The 26,272-nt window shown below is 37.0% G+C and overlaps 1 protein-coding gene across 1 annotated transcript in view; it reads right to left on the bottom strand.

Moving 5' to 3' along the window:
- mRpL52 (mitochondrial ribosomal protein L52) overlaps positions 1–18,222 on the bottom strand; it is a 51,836-nt gene extending 33,614 nt beyond the window's left edge. The window contains exons 1-3 of the mRNA XM_090368896.1: positions 18,179–18,222; positions 4,830–4,923; positions 1,108–1,175 (exon numbers count right to left, since the gene is read on the bottom strand). Of these exons, the coding sequence (XP_090225022.1) occupies positions 1,108–1,175; positions 4,830–4,923; positions 18,179–18,221 (205 nt within the window). The 5' untranslated portion in view covers position 18,222. The remainder of the gene's footprint in view (positions 1–1,107; positions 1,176–4,829; positions 4,924–18,178) is intronic.
- Between the last annotated feature and the right edge of the window lie 8,050 nt (positions 18,223–26,272).

Below are 26,272 nucleotides of genomic sequence, written 5' to 3'. Positions count from 1 at the left end.
GATACAAGACAGTAGTTTATCTCGACAAACAATTATGCGAAGAGTAGAAGGTATCAGAGAGAATTTGTTTGAACAACTAATAAAATTTGTTTGAACATAAATAAAATTTGTTTGAACATAAATAAAATATTTGTTTTGTTTTTGTGGCACTGGATGACAGTACTAATGTAAATGACACAGCCCAACTCCTTACCTTCATACGTGGAATTAATGATAATTTTGTACCAGTTGATGAGTTCGTTGATCTATAGAGCATGCATGGAACAACTACAGGTGAAAATCTTTTGGAAATTTTTGGCAATTTATTGAAAAGTTAAGATTAAATATTAAAAACCGGGCAGGAGTCACAACTGAAGGTGCAAAAAATATGACTGATAAAAACATTGGGCTTATGGGCAGAATAACCAAGAAAATGATAGATATCAGAGCTGAACCTCCAATTGGAATTCACTGCATTGTGCATCAAGAAGTTCTCTGTGGGAAAGCATTAGATCTCCAACACGTTATGAATGTGGTTATTTCAACCGCCAATTTTATAAGATCATATGGCTTTAGTCGCCGAATGTTTCAACAGTTTCTTTCAGAAATTGAAGCTGAATACAAAGATGTAATTTTACATTAGCATTAGTAGAGGCATATGATGCAAGAAAGCAAGCTCGTGTAGCATCAGCCAAAAAAAAAAAAAAAAAAAAAAAGTATTTTTTTTTAAAAAACAAAAGTAAGTCATTTTTATAATTTTAATGAAATATAAAAAAAAAAAAAAAATCACTGACGTAGATTTGCTTCACATAAAAGTGTTGGAAATTTGCTTTTTTTTTATATAGCCTGAAAATAAAAAATAAAAAAATAACATTAAATAGAAACTTCCTTTTACATGTAACAAGATAGGGAAAATGTAACACTAATTTTTTTCGAATCACTCTGTGCGGATTGTGAAACAAATATATCTTTGAATATGGACCCTTTGCAGGTAAAGGTTGGACACCACTGCATTAAATGATAACAGTTTTTAGCAATTCATGTTGCTAATACAATTCAGAATCATGCAGTGCAATTTGTATAAAATTTTATAAAAAAATTTGTTCACATCAGAAAAAGGCAACTTACCAGCATAAGAGAAGTCAGGTAAATCAGCCAGTGGTCCACTCTGATTGTGATGTTTTGGTAAACCATGCCTGTATATTTAAACATATGTTTCAGATTATGTAATTATAACGAACTGGAATTTTTTTTAGAAATCCAAATTAAATTGTATATTGAATATACCAAAATACAATCCAAATAATTAGCATAAATGGCTTGTTTCAAATTGGTACTTATGACAACATTCAATATCTTTCTCCAAAATTTATCTAGTCATTTAACTCCATCAGCAGATATTACATTTAAAATACCAGCTATTATGATGAGCAGTTAACAACCTTTTACTAGTAATAAGCCTGAACATTACTAAGATCATCTCACAGGGAGAGGAAGACCTGAACAGTAATGGTACGAACAAAAGGAGACTAACAATTAAGTGCTCTCACAGGTGACAAAAGCTTTTTTTTTTTTGCATTTGATGATATTTTCTTATTTCAAAACCTTAATGGTTTTGAAATAAGAAAATTATTGTATACACATTCATATTTTTCACTACTGTGTAAAGTATAGTGTAAAATGAGTATAATTCTTGAAAACATGAAAGTGCACAATAAATGCTGTGACTATCTATCTGCTCTGCACATAGTGCTTTCAAAGGGTGTGAAATTTGTAAAATAAAACAGAATAAAAATTATATAAAGAATAATTCTGTTCAGCAAACTATTTTTTCAAGAAGAACAAACCGTGATGAACAAAAAAAAAAAAAAACAGCATTTCAGTAATCCCTAAACACTGCCACACATAAATCTGAGGGGCTGTGGTGTAATGCATACTGTGCATTATATTTCAGGCACCTCTTATTTTTGTTCCTTAAGATAATTATTTTTTTTCTGTGATGAATAAAAGTGAAGTAAATAACTATCATGTTACCAATTTTGCATTCAGCTCTGATATATCAAAATATTTCCAAGAGAATCTTAAGCAATGTAAGTGATTTGTAAACCTCATATGAAACTTTAATTCTATTAATTTCACCAGAGAAATAGTTCCTTCATAGTGCAACCAAGCTAATCAATCATGTCAACAACAATCCTCCTTAAATTAGAGAAAATTTGCATATGGAAGGTATTTGTAAATTTGATCAGATCAAGGACATCAAAAGCATCTCTGAATGTATCACTTTCACTAGTAAATTCATAAAATGTGAATTCTTCATTATAACAAAATAAGCACTACCCAATGAAAATGGAGCCAGCTAGAGGTAGTATCTCTTCATAACCTGGATGCATCCTGGGAGGGAGAGGAGAAAAGTAATATAGATTGCTGACACTTGGTTAAGAATGTTAAAAACATTATGAAACATGAATGGAATTTTAATTTTCATCTTACACAGAATCTTGAATGTCAACAATAAAAGATTTAAATTTTAAACTGCTGACATTTACTAACTTTTCAAAAAAAATACAACATTATTCATTTTTAAGGACTAGATTATTAAACTATATGGTTTGAACCATATGTTGTAATCTTTTAATAAGACCTTAAGTTAAAACTGTATGTTTATATGAGCTTATATTAAAACAATATTTTAATATGTTAAAAATAATAGGATCATTGAACCAATGTTTTACTTATAATCCTCTGTCTATAATAACAAGACAAGGTGAAATATTATGATTTTCATATATTTAAGTCCTAAAGTGATAAAAATTAAAATATTAAGCACAGCAAACGCCTGTGGCTTCCATGCACTATATGGCTAATACTTTCCCTTCCCAAATAAAAGTATGAAAAACTGTACTGTGATTAATTTGCCAAAAGAAATAACAACCTTTGCAGAGGAACTATTTATAACAGTAGAAGATCATTTATTTGAAACTGTTGGGGTGTGAACCATTTCAGAAAATCAAAATTTTCAGATGTTATATATCCTGAGCTATACCTCAACTGTAAAAAATGATTTTAAAAAGATATGTTGGGTTGCTTAGATTATGAATTAAGGCAAGTAGGGCCATGAGATGTTAATACATCATGTCTATAAATTGTACCGATTCTATTTGCATTAGTAGTGGCAAATGATACAAGGAAGAAAGCTTCTGCCTTAATTTTATTTAAACTATCAACTTCCACAATAACAGGTGGAAGTTTGTTCCAACTATGAACCAACCGCTATCTAAAAGGCAACTTTAGCACATCTATTATGCAACCATTCTTGATCAATTTTAATTTATGTTCTCTCAAGTGCATAATCTGAGCAAGAGGAAGGATCCCATCAGCATTGAGCTTGCTCAAACCATTCAAATTCAAAGCCTTAAACACCTCAATCAGATTACCTCACAGGTGTCTAGCCTCCAGATGTTGCAGTTTGCAGAAGTGAAGCCTTTCATGGTAAGGGCATTCCTTTGTTTCCCTTACCATTCTCATTGCCCTTCTCTGTACTCATTCCAGCAGCTCTGTACCATTCCTAAAATGCAGCTTCCAGACCTTTATACAGTACTCAAGATGTGGCCTAACCATGGCCTTATACAAAGGGATAACACCTACTTTTCCCTGCTAGCAAAATTCCCATATATCACTGACAAAACCCCATGAATTGTCCTGACAGCCTGTCTGCACTGCTCAGAGAACTTCATATCTGACTGCACAATTACCCAGAAATCTTTTTCATTCTCCACTACCCTAAGTTTATTACCACATAGTTGGTATGTTACTCTGGGGTTACTGCTACCCATATGCAATACTTTGTATTTGTCGATGTTAAACTTCAGTTGCTACTTCTCAGCCTATTTGCCTAACTTTTCTAGTTCCTGTTGCAGTAGCATATTGTCATTACCCAGCCAACCTTTGTATCATCTGGAAACTTCAACATTAAGCCTGATGTACAAGTACCTTCATTAATATCACTGATAAATATAGAAAACAACAATGGGCTCAACACCGAAAACTTGGAGACTCCAGTAATAACATTAGTCCACGAAGAGCAGTATCCAATGCTTATCACTCTCTCTGTCTTTTCCCACTCAACCATCCCTTTATCCACAGCAGCAACTTTCCCTTAATGCCACACTGTTCCAATTTGTACAGCAGTCTTTTATGTGCAACAGTATCAAAAGCATTCCTGAAATCTGAGTATATGATATCAAAATTATTTTTTGCATCTAGTTCCTTTGCGACCCCATCATAGTATCCAATCAAATTGGTCAGAGAATATTTTCCTTAACAAACACATGCTGTGTCAGAACTATAATTGTAGTCTTGTCTAGATGATCCTGAATTACTTCTTTAACCAGTGACTCTATTATATTCCCTGGAACAGAAGTTAAACTAACAAGTCTGTAATTACCCATGTCTCCTTCTGATCCCCTTTTGTGAATTGGGATACATTCACACATCTCTAGTCCATGAGGAGAATATGCTAAGGGTCTGCTTACTTCCTTTGCTGCGTCCCTTAATATAATTAGATAGATCCCATCCACCCAAGGTGCCTTTCTTATGTTTAACTTCAACAATTTCTCTTCCACTTTCTTCTGAGTTATTACAAAATCATTTTATATTGCATGCAAAAGAAATTGCAGGGGAGTTCCAGCTTCAAAGAAGTTTACAACCCCTAAAGCAAAAAAAAACATAACAGCACAAACCAGATCCAGTTCAGCAGATATACTTCATGGATGTGTTATTAATGTATAGTAATTCGTGTGTAAATCAAAAAATTCTTCACTGATAAGCCAATAACAACAGGTACTTACTTGTGCCTCCACCAACCCAAATTCATATTGACTGAGCTTGTACTAAAGTTTCGGGTTGTCATGTAGAGTAAATTTTTTACTGAAATTGCTGAACCTAAAAGAAATTAAGCACTGTCAAATATTATTTTATTAAAATTGATATCTAAATGATAAAAATCATTCCTTTTCTTGTTACAACACACTTATGCAACTTTTTATTTTTAAAAAAATGGTTACAAAGCATGTAATTTCTCACCTTTTATATACATATTTAGCCATGTGACAGGAATACCCTGGGATTAAAATGCTAGACCGATTTTTTTTTTTTTTCTAATTTAACCAAACTCTATATGAGTGACATTAATGCCAATTCATGAATTTCTCAATTACTATGTTCCTAATTGATATGTATTATAAACTGCTTTGTTGCTGAAGAAGTTTGCCCATAAAAAATAAAAACCAGACTTTTTCTTAAGCCTATTCATACATATTAATTACTTTATAATGAAAAAACAAATTTAAAATTAGCAGCATCTTTCCTGTCCAATTACCAAAGCACTCCACTTTTGTGTTTAAGTCATGAGTCTCCCAATGGAAATTGCCTGCTTGCTTCAAATGTTACTTATATCTCTCAGTAGTGGACCACTTGTTGCAGCACAAGGGTTATTCGATTTTAGTTTCTTTCAAGTTTCACTCACCAACGATTAAGACAGCACCCAAATGTGGACATATTTTAACTTGTGAAAAAATGTCTAATGCACATGTAGAGGGGATTTTATTTTTAAAAAATAATTAAAAATACATGCTTTTAATATAAAAAATTGATTATTCCCATCTGTCTTCATAATAGGTTAAAAATATAGGGTGGCATAAAAAGTGAACAATTTTAAATTTTTTCATACAAATTTTAATGTTACAAAATGGCATACCTTATCCTGCATGTGTTTGTCAGTTAGAAGGAAATTTGCATGACTGTTAGTGGGTCAGTGTGACATAAAAATCAACAAACTTATATACAGGTAACCCCGCATATAACAATTTTCATTATATACCTCAGCAAATCTTTAGATGTTGTTCAACATGAAAGATTGCTATATAAATTGGAGTAGTATGACAGAAGTCAGATGGTTATAAACAGGCATTGGTCTTCTTGAATTAAAATTATTGGTGACATCCCTAAAGATTCAGTGCTGGGCCCCTTACTGTTTACAATATTTATTAATGAAGGCATATCAAGCTTATTGTCTAGGTTTGCATATGACACAAAGTTTGGCAGGATGGTTAATGACAGGAACCAATTCATACCATGCAAGACCAAGAAAAATTAAGCAGATGGCCTGAGAAGTGGCAAATGAGGTTTAATACTGATAAATTAAAGGTAGAGTATATGGGTAGCAGTAATCCCAGAAAACATGGTATTTAGGTGGTACCACAATCAAGGTGGTGGAGAATGAAAAATACCTAGGGTAATTGTACAGACAGACATGAAATTCTCTGAGCAGTGTAGACAGGCTTCTAGGACAACTCATGGTGTTCTACCAATGATATACAGGAATTTTGCCAGCAGGGACAAAGAAGTCATTATCCTTGTATAAGGCAATGGTTGGCCCACATTTTGAAATGTGAATCAACCATTCCACATTAAAATGGAAGTCTCATTTTAAGAAGGATGTGAATCTCTTGGAATAGGTACAAAGAAGAGCAACAAGATTAGTCAAAGACACAAAAGGGCATCCTTACCAAAAAAGGCTTCAGTCTGAAAATTTCAGTACTTACAAACTAAGCACCTGCAAGGAGACCTGACTGAAGTGTTTAGAGCTTTAAAGGGATTGAGCAAACTAAATGCTGACAGTACTTGTACTCTTTCTCAGACAACATACATAAGAGAACACAGAGAGATTGAAAAAGAATGGTTGCAAGATAGAAATGCAAAAGTTTTCTTTCTGTCAGAGAGTAACTCACTGTTGCAATAAACGTCTATCTGGTGTTGTGGAGTCAATAGTTTAAGGAAGGCTTAGCATGCTTCATAGCCAATATGGATTACTTATAATACAGTTTATATTCCGACAAATTTAAACAGCAAAATTATCTACCTGGGAGTCAAAGACGAGTTGTACCAGGTGGGGCAATCTCATTGAGCTATACACTTGTTATGTACAAATTCACCATCCTCCAGGTGCTCTTGAGTATGTCTCAGAAGGCCATTTCTCACACTGATTTTATGTACATTAATTCATCATTAAAACATTACTAACAGCCAGGATAGATAAAGCATGCAAGACTGATGAAAAAATTTTCAAATAATGAAGGCAATTAGTAACATCAATGAATGCCTGAAAGTGTCTGGCAGTGACACTTTATCCAGAAGTTGCACATGACTCCACTGGTTTTGAAGATAAGCTACTAAATGCAATTGGAGGCATTAATCGTATGGCAAATGTAGCAGACTGAGGGAGTCAGTGTGAATGACACGCAGAGGAGTTGCTAACCATCAGAGTGAATCCCTTATCAACGGTAAACTGCAGGAGCAAGATCTCCATGTTGCTTTTTGGGAAAACACAAGTTGGAGAAATTCATCAACCATCTCGAAACTTTCCATCATCAATCATTGCCAATATGAATTCAATCAAATCGATCCACAAGTTGGATATCCGTTTTTCTCTTTGGCTGCTTACTGCAGGTGATGGTAGATGGCTCTTTGACCTCTCCACTAAGGCTGTATTCAAGATTCAGTTCTTTCTCCCAATCTTTTCTTATTTGTATTTATTGTATTTCTTATTTGTATCTCCACAGCTTCTCAAATATCCACCACCAATACCTTAAATGCTTATCTCCACTTAATTCTCCAATGGAACAAAGAAAATTCAGTTAACTTCAAATCCATCTAAAACTAGCCCTGTCTTATTTCTCATAAAGTCTACTGCTCCTATGCTCATCTTCAACAATACTTAGCTTTCTAGAGAAGATTACATATCTCTATTAGGAATTACTCTGGCTTTTAATTTCTCTCTTTGCATAAGCACATCACAGATATTGCTTCATCTGCATCAAAAAAAAAAAAAAAACTGTACTCCAATCAAAAGAGAGAATCTGATTAATCAATGACCCTTCTCTTACATAATTTCCCCACTCTGTCTCACAGACATTCAGTTTCGGCTGCATGCCTTTTCTATAATAATAATAATAACTAGGGGGCTCTGCTCCCTGCTCGCCAACCCTCGCAGAAAGAATAGAAGTAAGTGCAATGGAACAATAACTGGATTAGAGGGATTACTCACCCTTTTTAGAAACTTGCTGGCATCAATATCAAATTTCCAAGCAGAAGGGAAAACACCTTCAGAATAAGGAAGTGAAAAAAGGCAAGACAGAACACAGGAGTAAGTTGAGGAACACATGGAGAAATACCATCAGAACCTGGTGCTATGTTTGAAAATAGGTACTTGGAAGGAAAGGGAACAGAATGAAATATATAAGGCACTCACAGGGTAGAGAGCAAAAATATATGAGAGTGCAACTTTCAAGTGAACCAAAGAGCAGGAGGCATAAATACAAAATAATTTCCAACTAACAAAACTAATGGACTGCAATGCTCAGGAAATTTACACTTAGCATTAGTATGTCAAATGATGCAAGAAAGCAAGCTTATAGAGCATCACCCAAAAAAAAAAAAAAAAAACTACCTACATCTTTCCCCTATTTGTCTAGTTCTTACTTGAATTTATTCAAAGTACCCATTTCCACAACAACAGATGGAAGTTTGTTCTGCCAATCAATCATCCTCTGGCTGAAGACAAACTTCTGCACATGTCCTGTAACTATCCTTCCTCAATTTCGATTTATGCCCCCGATGTGTATAGTCTTAGCAAAAAAAAGAATGGCATCAACATTGAGCTTACTCGATTCATTCAAGGGCTTAAACATTTCAATCAGATCTCCTTGTAAGTGCCTAGTTTCCTGATGATGCAAATTGGTCTCAACTATCCTTCCTCAATTCAAGCTATCAACCTCGACAACAACTGATGGAAGTTTGTTACAGAAATCAACCACCTGGTGGCTAAAGGCAAATTTGTGTACATTATTCTACAACTATCTTTCCTCGATTTGCATTTATGCTCCTTCAGGTTCATAATCTGAGCAAGTGGAACAATCCCATCAGCATTGAGCTTGCTCAAACCATTCAAGGCCTTATACACTTCAATCAAATCACCTTGCAGGTGCCTAGTCTCCGGACAGTGCAATTTGCAGAACTTAAGCCATACTTGGTAAGAGCAACTCTTTGTTCCCCTCACCAATCTCATTGCCCTTCTCTGTACTCGTTCCAGCAGCTCTATATCCTTCCTAAAATGAGGCTTCAGACCTGTATGCAGTACCCAAGGTGTGGCCTGACCATTGCCTTATACAAGAGGATAATCACCACCTTATCCCTGCTAGAAAAATTCCTGTATATCATATCTGACATCACAATTACCCCCAAGTATTTTTCATTCTTCACTACCCTGAGTATAGTACCACACAGTTGGTAAGTTACTCTGGGGTTACTGCTACCCATATGCAATACTTTGCATTTGTCAATGTTAAAACTTCATATGCCACCTCTCAACTCATCTGCCCATCTTTTCTAGCTCCTGTTGCAGTAGCTTACTGTCATTAACAACACTGCCGACCTTCTTATCATCTGCGAACTTGGACATTAAGCCTGATATACCTTCATCAATATTATTAATAAATATAGAAAACAACAGTGGGCCAAACTGTGAACTCTGGGAACTCCACTAATAACATTAGTCCATGAAGAGCAGTGTCCATTGATATCCGCTCTGTCTTCTTCCACTCTACCATCCTTTTATCCATAGCAGCAACTTGCCCTTAATGACATAATGTTCCAATTTGTACAGCAGTCTTCCGCATCCAGTTCCTTTGAGACCACATCATAGTATCAAATCAAATTGGTCAGACAACTTTCCTTTAACAAACCCATGCTGTGTCTGAACTATAACTGCAATCTTGTCTAGATGATCCTGCAGTGCTTCTTTAACAAATCCATGCTGACTGCAGTATAACTGCATTCATGTCTAGATGGTCCTGCATTATTTCTTTAACCAGTGACTCCACTATTTTTCCCGGAATAGATGTTAATCTAACAGGTCTGTAATTACTCATGTCACCTTTTGATCCCCCTTTGTGAATGGGGATAGTACTGCACATCTAGAATCCATAAGGAACTACCCTGAATCCAAGGAGGCTCTGATAATTATGGCTAAGGGTTTGCTTACTTCCTTTCCTGCCTCAAATATAACTGGATAGATCCTAGTCAGTGAAATTATTCTTGCAGGAATGGAATCCTTTATCCCACACTCCACTTTAAAATCTCGTCCTTTGTCTAAACCTTGGTTTTCCAATAAATGTGCTAAGGCTGTTCAAGAGAAGAATGTTGCATATCGTAATTGGCTTATTTCTAATTCTTCAGTTTCTTTTTCTGCCTACACCAAAGCTCACAACAATTGTAAAGCAGTTATTAATCAGTCCAAACTAGAGTTTGAACAGGCTAAAAGTAGAAAACTTGCTTCTTGCCCTAATGGTAGCCAAGCATTCTGGTCTCTTGCCAAAGCTATTGGCCGCAACTTTTGCCCATCTCTGCTCCCCCACCTCTGTTCAAACCAGATGGTTCTGTTGTCACTTCAGCCAAGGATACAGCTGGCCTGCTAGCATCCCATTTTTCTTCCAACTCATGTATTAATGATCTTGGTAAAACACCTCCCACCATTCTCAACATGCTCCATTCAATGCCTCCTGTGGTCTTCCATCAAAAGGATGTCAGAAGGATTTTGATGAATCTTGATGCTAAGAAAACTCCAGGTCCCGATGGTATTTCTCCACTTGTTCTCAAAACCTGTGCTCCTGAACTTACTCCTATTCTTTGCCGCCTTTTTTCACTTTCTTATTCCAAAGGTGTTTTTCCTTCTGCTTGGAAATTTGCTCATATCCAGCCAGTTCCTAAAAAGGGTGACAAATCTCTCCCATCCAATTATCGTCCCATTGCAATTACTTCTACTCTTTCTAAAGTAATGGAGAAATCAATTAACCACCAACTCTTAACTACCTAGAAACCTTCCATCTGATCAACGATTGCCAGTATGGATTCTGTCAGTGTTGATCCACTGGTGATATTCTGGCTTATGTTACCCATTTATGGACTAATTCAATGGAAAGGTTCGGTGTTTGCTCTTGTAGTAGTTGCTCTTGACATCTCAAAGGCTTTTGATCGTGTTTGGCATAAAGGTCTTCTAAACAAGCTTCCATCTTATGGTTTGCCAACTGTTTTTAGTAATTGGTTATCCAGTTTTCTCTCTGATCGCTCACTGTGGGTAATGGTAGATGGCTCTCTGTCTTCTAACTTCTCCACTAATGCCGGTGTCCCCCAAGGTTCAGTTCTTTCCCCCACTCTATTCCTCTTGTATATTAATGACCTTCATCCATTGACTGGAAATCTTATCCATAGTTTTGCCGATGATAGCACATTGCATTCCACTTTCCATTTTGAGAAACCTTGTCCTGCTCAATCAGCTTCAACTTCTCGAAAATCTGCAACCAATTCTTTAAATGCTGATCTTCAGGTAATTTTCCAGTGCAGCAAAGACAACTTAGTTGATTTCAACCCTTCTAAAACTCAGTCTTGTCTTATATCTCGCAAAAAGGATTCTTCTGCTCCTATGCTTATCTTTAGTGACACTCCGATTTCTAGGCAATATGATATCTCTCTTTTGGGAATTACCCTGACTTCTAATCTCTCTTGGCATAAGCACTTTACAAATATTGCTTCTTCTGCATCTAAAAAACGTGGTTTTCTCTTTCGCTCTCGGCGTTACTTTTCTTCCAAACTGCTGCTCACTCTGTATAAATCGCAAATCCGCCCTGCCATGGAATATTGTTCCCACATCTGGGGTGGTGCCCCCAAAACCTCTCTCAGGCTTCTTGATTCCATTCAGAAGAGGGCAGTTAGGTTAATTAATGATTCATCTCTAACAGAGTCTCTCCACTCGCTGTCTCATAGATGTACTGTTTCTGTTGCATGCCTCTTCTACAGATACTTCCATGGGCACTGTTCTTCTGAATTGGCTTTTATAATTCCCACTCTCTCTTTCAAAACAGTCCAAACACGTGCCGCCACCAGCCAACATCCATTTACTGTCCAACTTCAAACTCACAGAACCAACTTTTCATCTTCCTCATTTATTCATTCAACTGCCGTTTTCTGGAACAACCTTCCTTGATCCGTATTTCCTGAAAATTACAGTCTACAGACGTTCAAGTCCAATGTCAACAAATATCGTTTTTCATCTTCTCAACCTCCAACCCAAGCACAGTACTAAGTACTATAGGTTCTAATACCTTTCGTGTTTGGGGTTTACATATAAAAAAAAAAAAAAAAAAAAAAAAAAAAATCCAGTTATATTAGAGGCAGCTTCAACAACTTCTGCACTTTGCTCTAAGTTATTACGGAATCATTTAGCTCCCTGCCTAAGTTTGATAAACTTCTGACATATCCCTCCCTGAATAACTCCTCACGTGTGAATGTAAAATACTCATTCAGTTTGTCAGCTACCTGAGCAGAATCATGAACAGTCGAATCATCGATATCAAGTGGACCAATCTGATTCATCCCCTCTCTTCTAGAGTTTACATAAGTAAAAAAGTCTTTGCTGTTTTTCTTTGCATCCTTTGCCAAGGATTTCCTTGTAATCTGCCTTCGCTTGCCTAACCTCCTTTGTGACTTGATTATCGACTAGCTTATATCTACCATGAGCTTCTATGTCATCTGATAATTTATATGCATCCCATGCAATTTTCTTCTCTGCCATGAGTCTCATTAGTTCTGACATCCATTTAGGCCTAAACCTTGAACAGTATTTCTTAGTTAGCATAAAAATCCTAGTAGTTTCCAAAATTAATTCTTTGAATGTGTCACATTTAGAATTTGCTGTTGGTAACGTCATCAGTTGGTCCCAGTGTATAGAATTTAAAAACAGTCTGAGACCACTGTAGTCACCTTTACCAAAGCAAAAACCCTTCTCTTTACCACTGATAGTAGTTACATCCTCAAGTAAATTCAACATCAGTACACTGTAATTACTGACACCAAATGGTTACTTTATCTGCAGATTTTTAAGGCATGAATAATTACTGGTGTGGCCTGACCATTGGATCTTGATCTTGATCTGGTAATCAGCAGTGATAATTCATATATTAAGAATTTGCAGATAAAGGAACCACTAGGTGGCAGTGATCACAGTGTACTGATGTGGGATTTACTTAAAAATATAATTACTATCAGGGGTAAAGGAAAGAGTTTTTGCTTCTGTAAAGGTGAGTACAGTTGTATAGAATTTAAAAATTGTCTCAGACAATTTTTAAATTCTGTACAGTGGGATCAACTGATGATGTTACCAACAGCACATTCTAAGGGGAAGCATTCAAGGAATTAATCGTGGAAGCTACTAAAAGTTTCATACCTATTAAGAAATATTGTTCACGGTTTAGGCCTAAATGGTTATCAAATGAACTAGTGACAGAGAAGAAAAATGCATGGGATGCATATAAATTATCAGGCAACACAGAAGTCTATGGCAGATATAAGCTAGTCTGTAATCAAGTCACAAAGGAGGTTAGGCAGGCGAAGGCAGATTACAAGAAATCTTTGGCAAAGGATACTAAGAAAAAAAGCAAGGATTTCTTTACTCATATAAACTCTAAAAGGAAGGGGATGAATCTGATTGGTCCACTTGATATCGATGGTTTGACTGTTGATGATCCTGCTCAGATAGCAAACAAACTGAATGAGTATTTTGCATCTACATTCACACGAGTTATTAAGGTTTGAAAGTGCCAGAAGGTAATCAAATTGTTGCAGGGTGCTAAATGATTTTGTAATAACTGAGAGCAAAGTGGAGGAGAAATTGTTGAAGTTAAACATAAGAAAGGCACCTGTGGTGGATGGGATCTATCCAGTTATATTAAAGAAGGTGGCAAAGGAAGCAAGCAAACCCTTAGCCATAATTATGAGAGCATCCTTGGACTCAGGGGAGATCCCAATGGACTGGAGATGTGCAAATGTATCCCCAATTCACAAAGGGGGATCGAAGGGTGACACGAGTAATTACAGGCCAGTTAGTTAACTTCTGTTCCGGGTAAAATAATGGAGTCACTGGTTAAAGATGCATTGCAGGATCATCTAGACAAGACAGCAGCAATAATTCAGACATAACATGGGTTTATTAAGGGAAACTCTTGTCTGACAAATGTGATAGGATATTATGATGTGGTTACAAAGGAACTGGATGCAAAAAATAATTTTGATATCATATACTTGATTTTCAGGAAAGCTTTTAACACTATTGCGCATGGAAGACTATTGTAGAAATTGGAGCAGAAAGGTATTATGGGTAAGTTGCTACAATGGATAAAAGGATGGTTGAGTGGGAGAAGACAGAGGGTGGTAATCAATGAAATGGGTGCTGCTCTTCGTGGACTAACGTTATTAGTGGAGTCACACAGAGTTCAGTGGTGGGTACTCAATTGTTTTGTATAGTTATCAATGATATTGATGAAGGTATATCAGGCTTAGTGTCGAAGTTTGCAGATGATACAAAGGTTGGCAGGGTTGTTAATGATAGTAATGGCAGTATGCTACTGCAACAGGATCTACAAAATTTAGGCAGATGGGCTGAGAAGTGGCAACTGAAGTTTAACCTTGACAAATGCAAAGTACTGCATATGGGTAGAATTAACCCCAGAGAAACGTACCGTGTGGTACTACACTTAAGGTGGTAGAAAATGAAAAAGACCTGGGAGTAATTGTGCAGTCAGATATGAAGTTTTCTGAGCAATGCAGACAGGCTGCCAGGGCAGGTCATGGAATTTTGTCAATGATATATAGGAATTTTGCTAGCAGGGAAAAGGAGGTGATTGTCCCTCCGTATAAGGCAATTGTCAGGCCATGCCTTGAGTACTGCGTACAGTTCTGGAGGCCTCATTTTAGGAAGTATGTAGATTTGCTTGAGCGTGTACAGAGAAGGGCAACAAGATTGGTGAGGGGAATGAAGGGATCCCCTTACCAAGAGAGGCTTAAGTTCTGCAAATTGTAATGGCTGGTGGAGACTAAGCACCTGCACCGTGACATGATTGAGGTGTTTAAGGCCTTGAATGGGTTGAGCACGCTGAATTCTGAAGGGATTCTTCCACTTGTTCAGATTACGAACCTAAGGGGGCATAAATTCAAATTAAGGAAAGAGAGATGTAGAATACATGTGCGGAAATTTGCTTTTAGCCAGCGGGTGTTTAATTGCTGGAACAAACTTCCATCTGTCATTGTGGAAGTTAATTGGTTAAATAAATTTAAGGAGGAATTGGACAAACATTTAGAGGGATACTTGCTTTCTTGCATCATATGCCACTACTACTACTGATAATCAGATCAAGAGTATTACTCCCTCTGGTTGCCTCTCAAATGTGCTGCTGCAGAAAACAATCATCCAATAAATCCACAAAAGTCTTGCTAGTGTGCAAATGACCAACCACAAGTTCCAGTCAATATCTGGGAAGTTAAAATTCCCCATTATAAGACATTCTGATTTACTGGCCCACTCTATTTCTCTGTACAGTTGTACAGAGAAATAGAGTGGGCTAATGAATCAGAATGGCTTATTATTTATTTATTAGTATAAAAAGGCTAGTAGCTTCTACAAGTATTTCCCGAATGCTCCCCATTTAGAATCAAAGTCATTAGTCCAATAACACATTCCTACCCTAATTTGTGCTTTCCCAGTGCTTTTATTGCACCAAACTGACTTAACATTGCACTGTCCATCCATCCATGTTTACTGGATGCATGTCCTTAGATTTTATGTGTTTCTTAATTAACAGCATAACCCCACCTCCCTTCCTGTCTGTCCTTTCTATACACATTTTATATATACAGTACTCAAGTTGCAGCCTAACCATGGATAATACATTGAAGTGATTATCCTTTTGTACACAAGGATAATCACCTCGTTTTAACCATGCTAGCAAAGTTCCTATATATAATTGATAAAACCACATGAACTACCCTGGCAGCCTGTCTGCACTGCTCAGAGAACTTCATATCTGACTGCACAATTACTTCCAGGTCTTTTTCATTTTCCATTAAGCTGAACGTAATATCACACAGTTGGTAAGTTAATCTGGGATTACTGCTACTCATATGCAGTACCTTGCATTTGTCAACGTTAAATTTCAACTGCCATTTCTCAGCCCATCGGACTAATTTTTCTAGATCTTGCTGCAGTAACTTATCTTGATTATCTTGTCATTAACCACCATGCCAACCTTAGTATCATCTACAAACTTAGACATTAAACCTAATACATCTTCATCAATATCATTAATAAATATTGAGAACAACAATAAGCTCAGTGCTGAACACTGGGGGACTCTACACTAATAACACTGATCCACTAAGAACAGTGCCCACTGATAACCCTCTGTCTTCTCCAACTGAACCATCCCTGTATCCATATCAGTAACTTTTCTTTAATGTCACATTGCTCCAGTTTGCACAGCAGCCTTTTATGTGCAACTGAATAAAAAGCCTTCCGGAAATCAAAGTATATCATATCAAAATTATTTTTTTTGCATCCAGTTCCTTTGTTACTGCATCACAGCATCCAATCAGATTAGTCAGACAAGACTGCCCCTTAACAAATCCATGCTGACTACAGTATAACTGCATTGCTGTCTAGGTGTGCCTGCATTATTTCTTTAACCAGTAACTCCACTATTTTTCCTGGAACAGATGTTAAGCTAACAGGTCTGTAATTACTCATGTCACCTTTTGATCCTCCTTTGTGAATTGGGGATAGAATTGCACATCTCCAGTCCATAGGGTACTCCCCCTGATTCCAAGGAGGCTCTGATAATTATGGCTAAGGATTTGCTTACTTTCTTTGCTGCCTCCCTTAATATAACTGGACAGATCACACATCCACTCAAGGTGCCTTTTTTTTTTTTACATTTAGCTTCTGCAATTTCTCTTCCACTTTCCCCTCAGTTATCACAAAATCATTTAGCTCTGTATTAGAGTTTGATAAACTTCTGGCATTCCCTTCCCTAAATGGCAATTCTGTGTAAATGTAGATCAGTTCATCAGCAACCTGAGCAGAGTCATAAACAGTTAAATTAATGGTATCAAGTGGCCCAATGTAATTCACCTCCTTTCTTCCACTGTTAATATAGGCATAGAAATCTTTGCTGCTGCTCTTTGCATTCTTTGCCAAAGACTTCTATAATCTGTCTTGGCTTGCCTAACCTCCTTTGTAATCTGATTACAGACTAGCTTACCATAGGCTCACCTGATAATTTATATGCATCCCATACATTTTTCTTCTACAAGTCTCATCAGTTTCTGATATCCATTTCTCAAATGTAAGCCTTAAAGAGCATTTATTACTTAGCATAAAAAGCCTGGTATCTTCTACTATTACTTCCCTGAATGCTTCCCATTTTGAATTATTTGTTGGTAACATCTTCCGTTGGTCCCACAGCACAGAATTTAAAAACTGTTTGAGACCACTGTTGTCGCCTTTACAAAAGTAAAAGCCTTTCCCTTTACCCTTAACAGTAGTTATGCCTTTAAGCAAATTCCACATCAGTACACTGTGATCACTGTCACCCAGTCAAGTCTTTTACTGCAGATAACAGATCAAGAGTACCGCTTCCTTTTGTTACCTAACATGCTGCTGTTTTTTACAGCAGCATGTAAATCCACAGTCTTGCTAGTTTGTGAGTGCTAGTATATACACTGCATTCCCCACATCCAAATTCGGCATTGCTTATGTCTGAGTGACACGATGTCTCTGATATCCCTACAATGTCCGCATTTGATGATTTAATCAGCACTTGTCAACTATTGGAATATAAGGCATCCTTAAGTGGATGAGGTTGACAGTCTTGTAACATTTAAGGGGTAGATATGGTTCTATGAGCAATGGTTTGTTTGTTTGTTTGTTTGGGAATTTTTTAGGTGCATGGACGTCTATGGCCATAGTGCACCAATGAAGTGATTGAATAAGAAGTGATTTAGTGTGGTGTGGTGTACTACTGAGGTAAGTACTTAGAGGCGACAACTTCCTATGAAAATTAACTAGTAGCAATGACAATTTTGTTCACTCGTGTGCATTAAAATTTTGGTTATATCGAAATCTTAGAAAGAAACACTGCGATATCCAACTCTAAACTATTGTCTAATCTCATATCAAAAATAAAGCTAAGTTTTAAATATTCAAACATAATATAGACTGTGATTGTAATCACCATTTGCACATTTACGAACATACCTAACTCTGCGGCCAAACTTACGCACGCCATGGTTACAGCCATCCATATGTTCTGAAGCGCCCTCTCGTATAAAGCACAACAGAATGGAAATTTCCAAGGAACAACTCATAGTAACATAATTTCTTTGACAAAAAATAAATTAAAAATTAACAAAGTACATAATAAGTAAAATTAGAAATTTTAATATTTGTTGACGTTTCACTGGCAGCGTTTATATCTTATCACGGAAGCAGGGCCCGAATTAGGCATCAGCCAAATGAGCCATGTCCTAGTTATCCGAGGTGAGTTCCTTTTGTTTCCTCCTGTGAAAATAAAATACTGTACTGTATATATTTTGCGTATTTTTGCTTTGGCTTAGGTCTCGCCATATCTAAATTCGACTCTGATGGTAAGCCTGATCTTGGGACTACAATCACTGCTCTCGTATACTATGTTAAAAGGTCTGGATTTTACGATTCCTATTGTAGGTTGAGAAACATAGCAATGTACTTCAATAATGGTGAAAGGAACTTTCTGTATTTCGGGAACTCTGGTTTTAAAATAAATAAATAGCAAGTAATTTACACACACCATAGTTTCTGTTGTCATATGTCATGAAGTGCTCTCTCATATAAACCAGAGCAGAAATGATATTTCCTTAAAACAAGCATGACTACTGTTACTACTCAAGTTAATTCACCAGTAATGCGAAATAGATAGAATTTCACGGACTTCCAGAGAAATATTCTGAACGCCTGTGCTATACTGCAGAGAATTTCTCGATGAACAGTAATAATAATAATAATAATAGTAACCAGACACAACCATTCACCCCACTTGGTACCAATACCTGTCACGGGGTTGAAAAAATTCCATATGGATAAAGAATCATAATAATAATAATTGGAATGATCTAGCCTTTGAACAGAGACAAGCGCATTCGCACACTTTGCTGCAGCACTTGCTAAACGCAGAACAATCATATTAGCATTAGTAGATGCATATGATGCAAGGAAGCAAGGTTACACAGCAAGGGTCAGCCAAGAAAAAAAAATAAATAAAAAAAAATATATATATATATATATATATATATATATATTATTTAACATCTAAATACTAATAGTCAGTTCGCAAAAACCACATTACTGACAATAATCGCAGTTTAATAATATAAAAATCACCGATTAAAGTTTGCAAAAAAAAAAATTATACAAATTATAATCAAACATGCAAGTACTGTATTGTAATAATCTTATTCTTCTTTGCTTTTTTCTTTGCATGTGTATCAATCACTTCATTTATTAATTTTTCCGATAACTCATTCGGGCCCTCTAAATTTATCTTCATGCAATCTTTCAATATTACAGTACATATGCATTTCAGTGGCGGCTCGGCTCGTGACTCTGATGTATAGGGTGCTGCTTCTTAAAGTTACATTAAATTGCCTTGGTTATAATAATAATAATAATAATAATAATAATAATAATAATAATAATAATAATAATAATAATAAGCAGTTTAAAAATACTACAAAACATTAACTGGACACTTACCATTAACAGACTTGGGTAATCTCGAAATTTTATTTAAAAATAAAATCCATTCTTCGCTTTTTATTTGTTGAAAATAGATTAATAACTTTTTCATTCAAATTTAGTGCACTGTTCAAATCGGCACCGCTCGCTCCGCAGTTCCTTTGACTCGTTTTATCACCTCTAAAATTGCATATTGGGAACCTGCCAACTAAGCATTGACTCAACCACTGAGGCCTAAATGTGAACTGCGTAGCGTATAGTTCCACCTAGGGTTAAATTTCAAATTTGAAAACGATCTCGTGTTTTTATTCGTTTATTATTGAAATGATTATTGGCAATAGGAGATGAGTATACTATATGCGGGACCTGCTAATAAAAATACTCATTGCGTTGCATTGTTCTTCACAAAGTTTCATATAACTCTGTTGACTGTATATTTAGATTTAAAAAACTGGGGGTGCTGCAGTTCCAACGAGCCGCCCCTGATGCATATATAATAAAAAGGATATAAAATGTATTGTTTATAGGCTGCGACCAAACCGTCTTGTTTGTGCTATACAAAGGAAGAATTATCCACAAGAGACCCTTGCTGTGAAAAAAACATATAAAGGCAATGTGAAAACCATAAAGTGAAACTGCTAACGATTGAATTAATGGCTGCAGACTCTCCTGAAAGCCGCGGGAAACTTTATAATTACAATTACAATAGCATCTGTCAGCAACGAATTCAGGCTATCCTATTGGCGGCCTTCAATCTTGTTTGCGATTTACAAACAAAGAATTAGTCACAAGTAGACCGTTTGTGTGAAACACTATCAAGAGATGGTTCGTGTGAAAATAAAGAGGACGTGAAAACCATAAAACGAAAATGCGGACACTTGAAATAGTGGCTTTTAGTTACATTTGTGCAGCCAGAAATATTGTCCATTTAATTATTTTGAAAATTTCGTGTCGTTTGAATTTTAGTGATTTATTTTCGCCGTGTACCGCCTAACAAGTACCATATTAGTTAATTTTATTTTATAAATTTAAATTTATAAATTTATTGAATTCTTTATTTATTGAATTATTTATTAATAAAATAAAAATTACTATTTTTTCACCGCCGGAATTTTATTCCACCGGGGGTTAAACTCACCCCCGGTCACCCCCCTGGATTCAACACTGTTCCCATTTCACCTGTCCATTAGCTCCAAAAATCTGTTCAGTTCTTCCTTGAATTTATTTAAGCTATCACCTTTCATCGGTCGTTGTGGAAGTTGATACCTTAACTAAATTCAAGGAAGAATTGAACAAACTTTTGGAGCGAACGGATGGGTGAAATGAGAAGGGGGTTTTTTTGGCTGATGCAGTATATGCTTGCTTTCTTGCATCATATGCCTCTACTATTGCTATTATGATTGTTGTGCGTTTAGCAAGTGCCGCAGCAAAGTGTACGAATGCGCTTGTCACTGTTCAAATGCTAGTATCATTCCAATTATTATTATTATGAATCTTTTTCCTTGTGGAATTTTTTCCACCCCGGAGGAGCATTGGTACCAAGATGGGGTGATTGGATATGTCGGGTTACTATTATTATTATTACTGTTCGTCGAGAAATGCTCCACAGTATACTAGAAGCGTTCAGTATCGCGTCTTTCTGGAGTTCCTTCTGGGCATTCTCTGAGAAGCCTTTTGCTTCTAAGTTCGTATGGATGCGCTTTGGAAACCTTTGGTCTTGGATGTAGAGCATGAAACCCTCCGTCTCAGGAAAGCTATTATATATTATATATTAGGGTCGCCCAGTAATTTCTTACGTGTACCCATCTACACGTGTAATGTCTGTAAATTTCGTGTTCTCTGGTCGATTTGCCTGTTTTCCTGGGCGAAAAAAATCTCAGTTTCTCTGGGGGAAAACTTGCTATCTACGCCTGAGAGTGACTAACTCAGCCACGGAGTAAAAAAAAGCCTATTAAAGTTCCTCGCGCCATCAACAGAATTCGAATCCGGACCTTTTCCACCCGTTGTGGGGAAGACAGTGACGATACCACTGTGCTACCCGCGCAGACTCGTTCTCGAGGAAGAAGTTCTCGCTGGTGAGTTATGCATTCTTATCTATGTAGTCATGCTGGAGATCATTGTAGTGTCTTGCATGGAGTGCCTCCTTGGCCCATCGTTCTGTCTTTGTTTCTTCTGTCTATGTGAGTGGGGTTTCCTTGCAGTGGTTGTGTAGCGTGTGCCGTTTGTCTATCTTCCTTATGGCTTGGTAGATTGGCGTTGTATTTTCGTAGAAGTAACCTCTGAACTTCTTAATCACTTTCTTCTTTTGTTTAATGGGGTCTGTGAAACGCCCTGTTTCTTCCCAGGCTATGGTCAGACTCTCGATAGCTTCAGATGTCGTTGGCGGCTCTTGATCATCATTATCCTGATCGATCGGAAATCTCCTCCAATTCAGTATTAGTCCAGTCTGTGATCCCGAAGGAGAATGTTAAAATGTACTTGGGCTCCGCACGTATTGCACAGTGGTATCGCCACCGTCCACCCTACACCGGGTGGAAAGGGCTCGGGTTCCAGTCCCGTCGATGATGCGAGAAAATTTAATGGGCTTTTTTTTTTTCACTCCGTGGCTGATTTAGTCGGTCCCAGGCGTCGATAGCAAGGTTCCCCCCCCCCCAAGAAACTGGGTATTTTTCATCCAGCAAAACAGCAGATCGAACAGAGAACACACGCAATTTACAGACATAATACATATGGGTATATATAAGAAATTAAGTGGCCCTAACTCAGACTATTATGTTAGAGTTTCATGTAACTTGGCTCTGAGGGAGACATGCTCCCTCAGAGCCAAGTTACATGAAAATGGACTTGAGCCAGCCCCTTACTGCACTTGTAGGGGGTTTGGGAACTTGGTCACATGTTTTGTTCGTCTTCAGGCACGTCTAGAGTTGTTTAGCAGTGTAATGGATCTGACAGAGGATAACGCAAGTCCCTTGGCCGAAAGAAGCAGGAATTTAATGTTTAACAGACATTTTCAGTGACTATTTTTAAAAGAAGACTGGAAATAAAATCCCTTTACCCTCAAGGAAATTAGACCTAGGATGTACAGATAAATTATTAATTAAACCTTTACTAAGAATATTTGATTAGTTTCTCAGCTGGTTGGAAGTTGTAGATTGGATGCTTGAATAGAACTCGAATAGCAGGATATGCATGTATGTAAGAGACAGTTTTAAAGCATTAATATAGCAAATTACAGAGTATATTGACCTACTAATGTGCTAAATAATATTTCTTATATAGTTTGGTAAAAATGAAAGATAGAAAAAAAAATTCAAAAGTTGGCTTTATTTTGGCCTATTTTCTGACTACGCTTCAGGAGACTGTCTGTATCTTGGTTGCTCTTGGTTCTTTGAGCTCTTTTAAAATACAAATATGTACTTATTTTAGAAATTTAACGCCACCTGGCTATTGGTTTAGGAACTTCAGAAACTCTATTTTACAAAATTTTAGAAATGCCTTCAACTTGCTAGAGACTGGATAAGTTGTCCACAAATTGCAAAAGGACTATTAATCTTTATAAATGATTTATTCAGTGCTATAAGTGTAATTTTAAGAATTTTTGACGTGATCTTAGATTATTCAACTAATTCTGAAAAATAACATGACTATTTCTAAATTAAATGGAAAAGTTCATACTCTACTAAAATTTTGGAAATTTACCTTTATAAGTATGCTTGTATAAGTATTAACTTGTAATACTTATACAAGTAATGTATAGTTATAATGTAATACTTTATAAGTATTAACTTGTATATAGCAATATACAAGTTAATGTATTTTTGTGCTTGGACCTGTCCCAGTATGAGGATGGGAATTCTTATAAATTGGACAAACAGTGATATAATGTACAACTATAGTGCGTACAGGGCCCCTCAGGTGTTAATAGGAGCCTCTAAAGAATGATGATTGTTCAGGGGTGTGGTACCTGAAACCAAAACTAAGAAACTGAATGGAAACATAGTTAACAAATATAACTGCGTCTGAAACTTATACAGTTATGCTTAGCGACCTTGTGTCTTCTTAAATGACATCTAGATTTGTGAACATATAGATATGAACTACAATACACTTGAAAACTTCAACAACTTAATGAAACCTGTTTTTCACAATTTGAACTTTCTAGAGTGAAAATACGCTGTTTGCTTACTTATTGATCATTGGAATTCCAAATCATGCACAAGATCTAGTTTAGGACCCTGGGGGAGAAATGAGAATAATTAGAAGACTTCAACAACTAGACAAAAACATTTAGAAGAGAACCACCGAAAGAAGAGTATTTAAGACTTATGCTGCCATAAGTATGTTAGAACGGATAAGACTACTAGAACTGACTTTTTTCTTGAATGAAATTAAACTGGACAGTTTACTTTGTGACTTCATATGACAAAAAAGAAAATGTATTGAGAACATTTGTACTGTGTTGCAATAGACTAAGAAATCATGAAAAGATATTAAGAAATTAAGATTTCTTAAGACATTAAGAAATCATGTATATAATTATGTTAATATAATTGTTGCAATTGTTTTGCCGGAACATCCTGCTGGCGTTGGAGTAGTGACTTGGGACCAAAATTACATATCACGTAAGAACTGAAATGTTTGGTCTAGAAACTCAGACCATAAATGTGTATAACCATTAGTTTTTTTTTTTTTTTTTTTTTGTTTTTTTATCTGGCTCCCAGGTATGGGCAGCCAATGCTGTTTGTTAGGCTGTCATGAAGGATCTTTGGCATCATACTGGCAGGTTGACACGATGATCGGGATGGTCGTTACTTGTTGCATATGCCACATATTTTTGATCTCCAGTCTTAGGGTTCGTGTACTTCCTGATTTTCTTCTCATGGGTTTTCTGGAGGTTGCCAGCGTTGAGCAATGGCAACACTGGGAGCACTGGAAGTGTTGAACACTGCTATGTCAATCAGATAGGTAGCCTTTTCTTTCTTGTCGACAAGGGTTATGTCCGGTTTGTTGTGTGGGATTGTCTTGTCTGTTATTATGGCGCGGTCTGGTACTGCCTAGGGTTCGTACTTGTAGTACGGTCCACTTTCTGTGATCAACTGGTATTTCCTTGCTAGCTTCTGATGTATTATCCTGGCTACCTGGTCGTCTTTACGAGTGCACTTAGTCTGGGTGATCACCTTGCACCCCGCAGTGATATGTCGGATCGTTTCTAAGGCCAGATGGCATCGTCCACATGCGTCATCTGACACACCGGGCTACTTGGCAATATATTTTCTATATGGCGAGCATGAATCCTTCGGTCTCGGCGAAGGGCCATGAGCCATGAGCCATGCATTGGAAACAATTTGATCTATGTGATCTTGATGAAGGTCATTGAAGTGTCTGCCACGGAGTGTCTTCTTTGCCCATCTTTCTAACTTCGTTTGTGTCGTATCGGCGGGAGGGGATTACTCGCTTAGGTTGAGTGGGATATGCCACTTGTCTAACCGGTCTCTAGCTTCGTTATTTCGTAGTATGCTCGCATAATGTACGTATTTATTTCGTTGTTCCACTTCATATGTTGGAATTTTCTTCCTTTCTGGGTGGCCACATCCGTAGTTGTGCAGGAAGCGCTCCCATTTGCTAGGGCTGTATGGTCTTCCATGTCCCTTGTGGTAGCCATACGGGCGACAGCGCCATTTACTCCACTGTCCACTCTCTTCCTCAGGAGACTGTCTCCAATTATTCAAACCGACCCCTCTGCCTAAGGCCTGAACGCAAGTGACTTTATCTTGTGCCACACTCGATGCAGAATAAATATTATTTCTCTTCGGCATCATCCATCTATGGAAGTGGACCTGTTTAGCTTCGGCTTACATCCAGTGGTACGTTTGTTCTTGAGAGTGACACCAGATGGCGCCACTGTCTGCCTTGGCCGTCACTAAGACCTTGGAGAAGGTAGGTTCAATGGCGCAACTTTCGCGATGTTTTTATTTTATTTTTTATTATAATTTATTATTACTATTGTTATTATAACGCCTCCCAGCGCGATGTAACCGCGTTTGCTTCCGCCAAGGCGGGACTCGAACCCGCGTCCATTGGGCTGGTAGTCCAGTGGTTGTTACTATTATTATTTCTCCCTGACTGCATCATTCCCAGGTATTTGTAGGTCTCTCCCACTGTCATGGCTTCGATCTCTTTACCAGTCTGCAGTTCGTAGTTTCGGCCGACTAATTTCTCCGATGCAATCCGTGGGTTTTACGTTTGTCTAGACGAAATTCCATTACATATTTGCTAAATTCTTCAGTGATCCGGCGTACTTGGTGGAGTTGCTTCTCGTTTACCGCGTAGAGCTTTATCATCCATGTACATCAGGTGCATGAGAGTGTATAGGTTTTCCTTACTTCTTTGAGGTTATATCCATACTTATTATTATTGTTGTTGCCCTTATATTATTTCTCCCTGATTGGGGGATTCCACTCCGTGACGGGTACTGCTACCAAGTACACAGGGTGGTCGTAATGTCTGGTGTTACTTTTAGTCGAGGAAATCACTGACTATCCTACAGGTGTTCGGGATTGCGACTTTCTGGAGTTCCTT

This window comes from Mastigoproctus giganteus, chromosome 2 (genome assembly GCF_048544385.1).
Source record: "Mastigoproctus giganteus isolate SK-2022 chromosome 2, ASM4854438v1, whole genome shotgun sequence".
Lineage (NCBI taxonomy): Eukaryota > Metazoa > Arthropoda > Arachnida > Uropygi > Thelyphonidae > Mastigoproctus > Mastigoproctus giganteus.
Note: the sequence above shows the minus strand (reverse complement) of the source record. Positions and strands in the feature narration are given on the sequence as shown.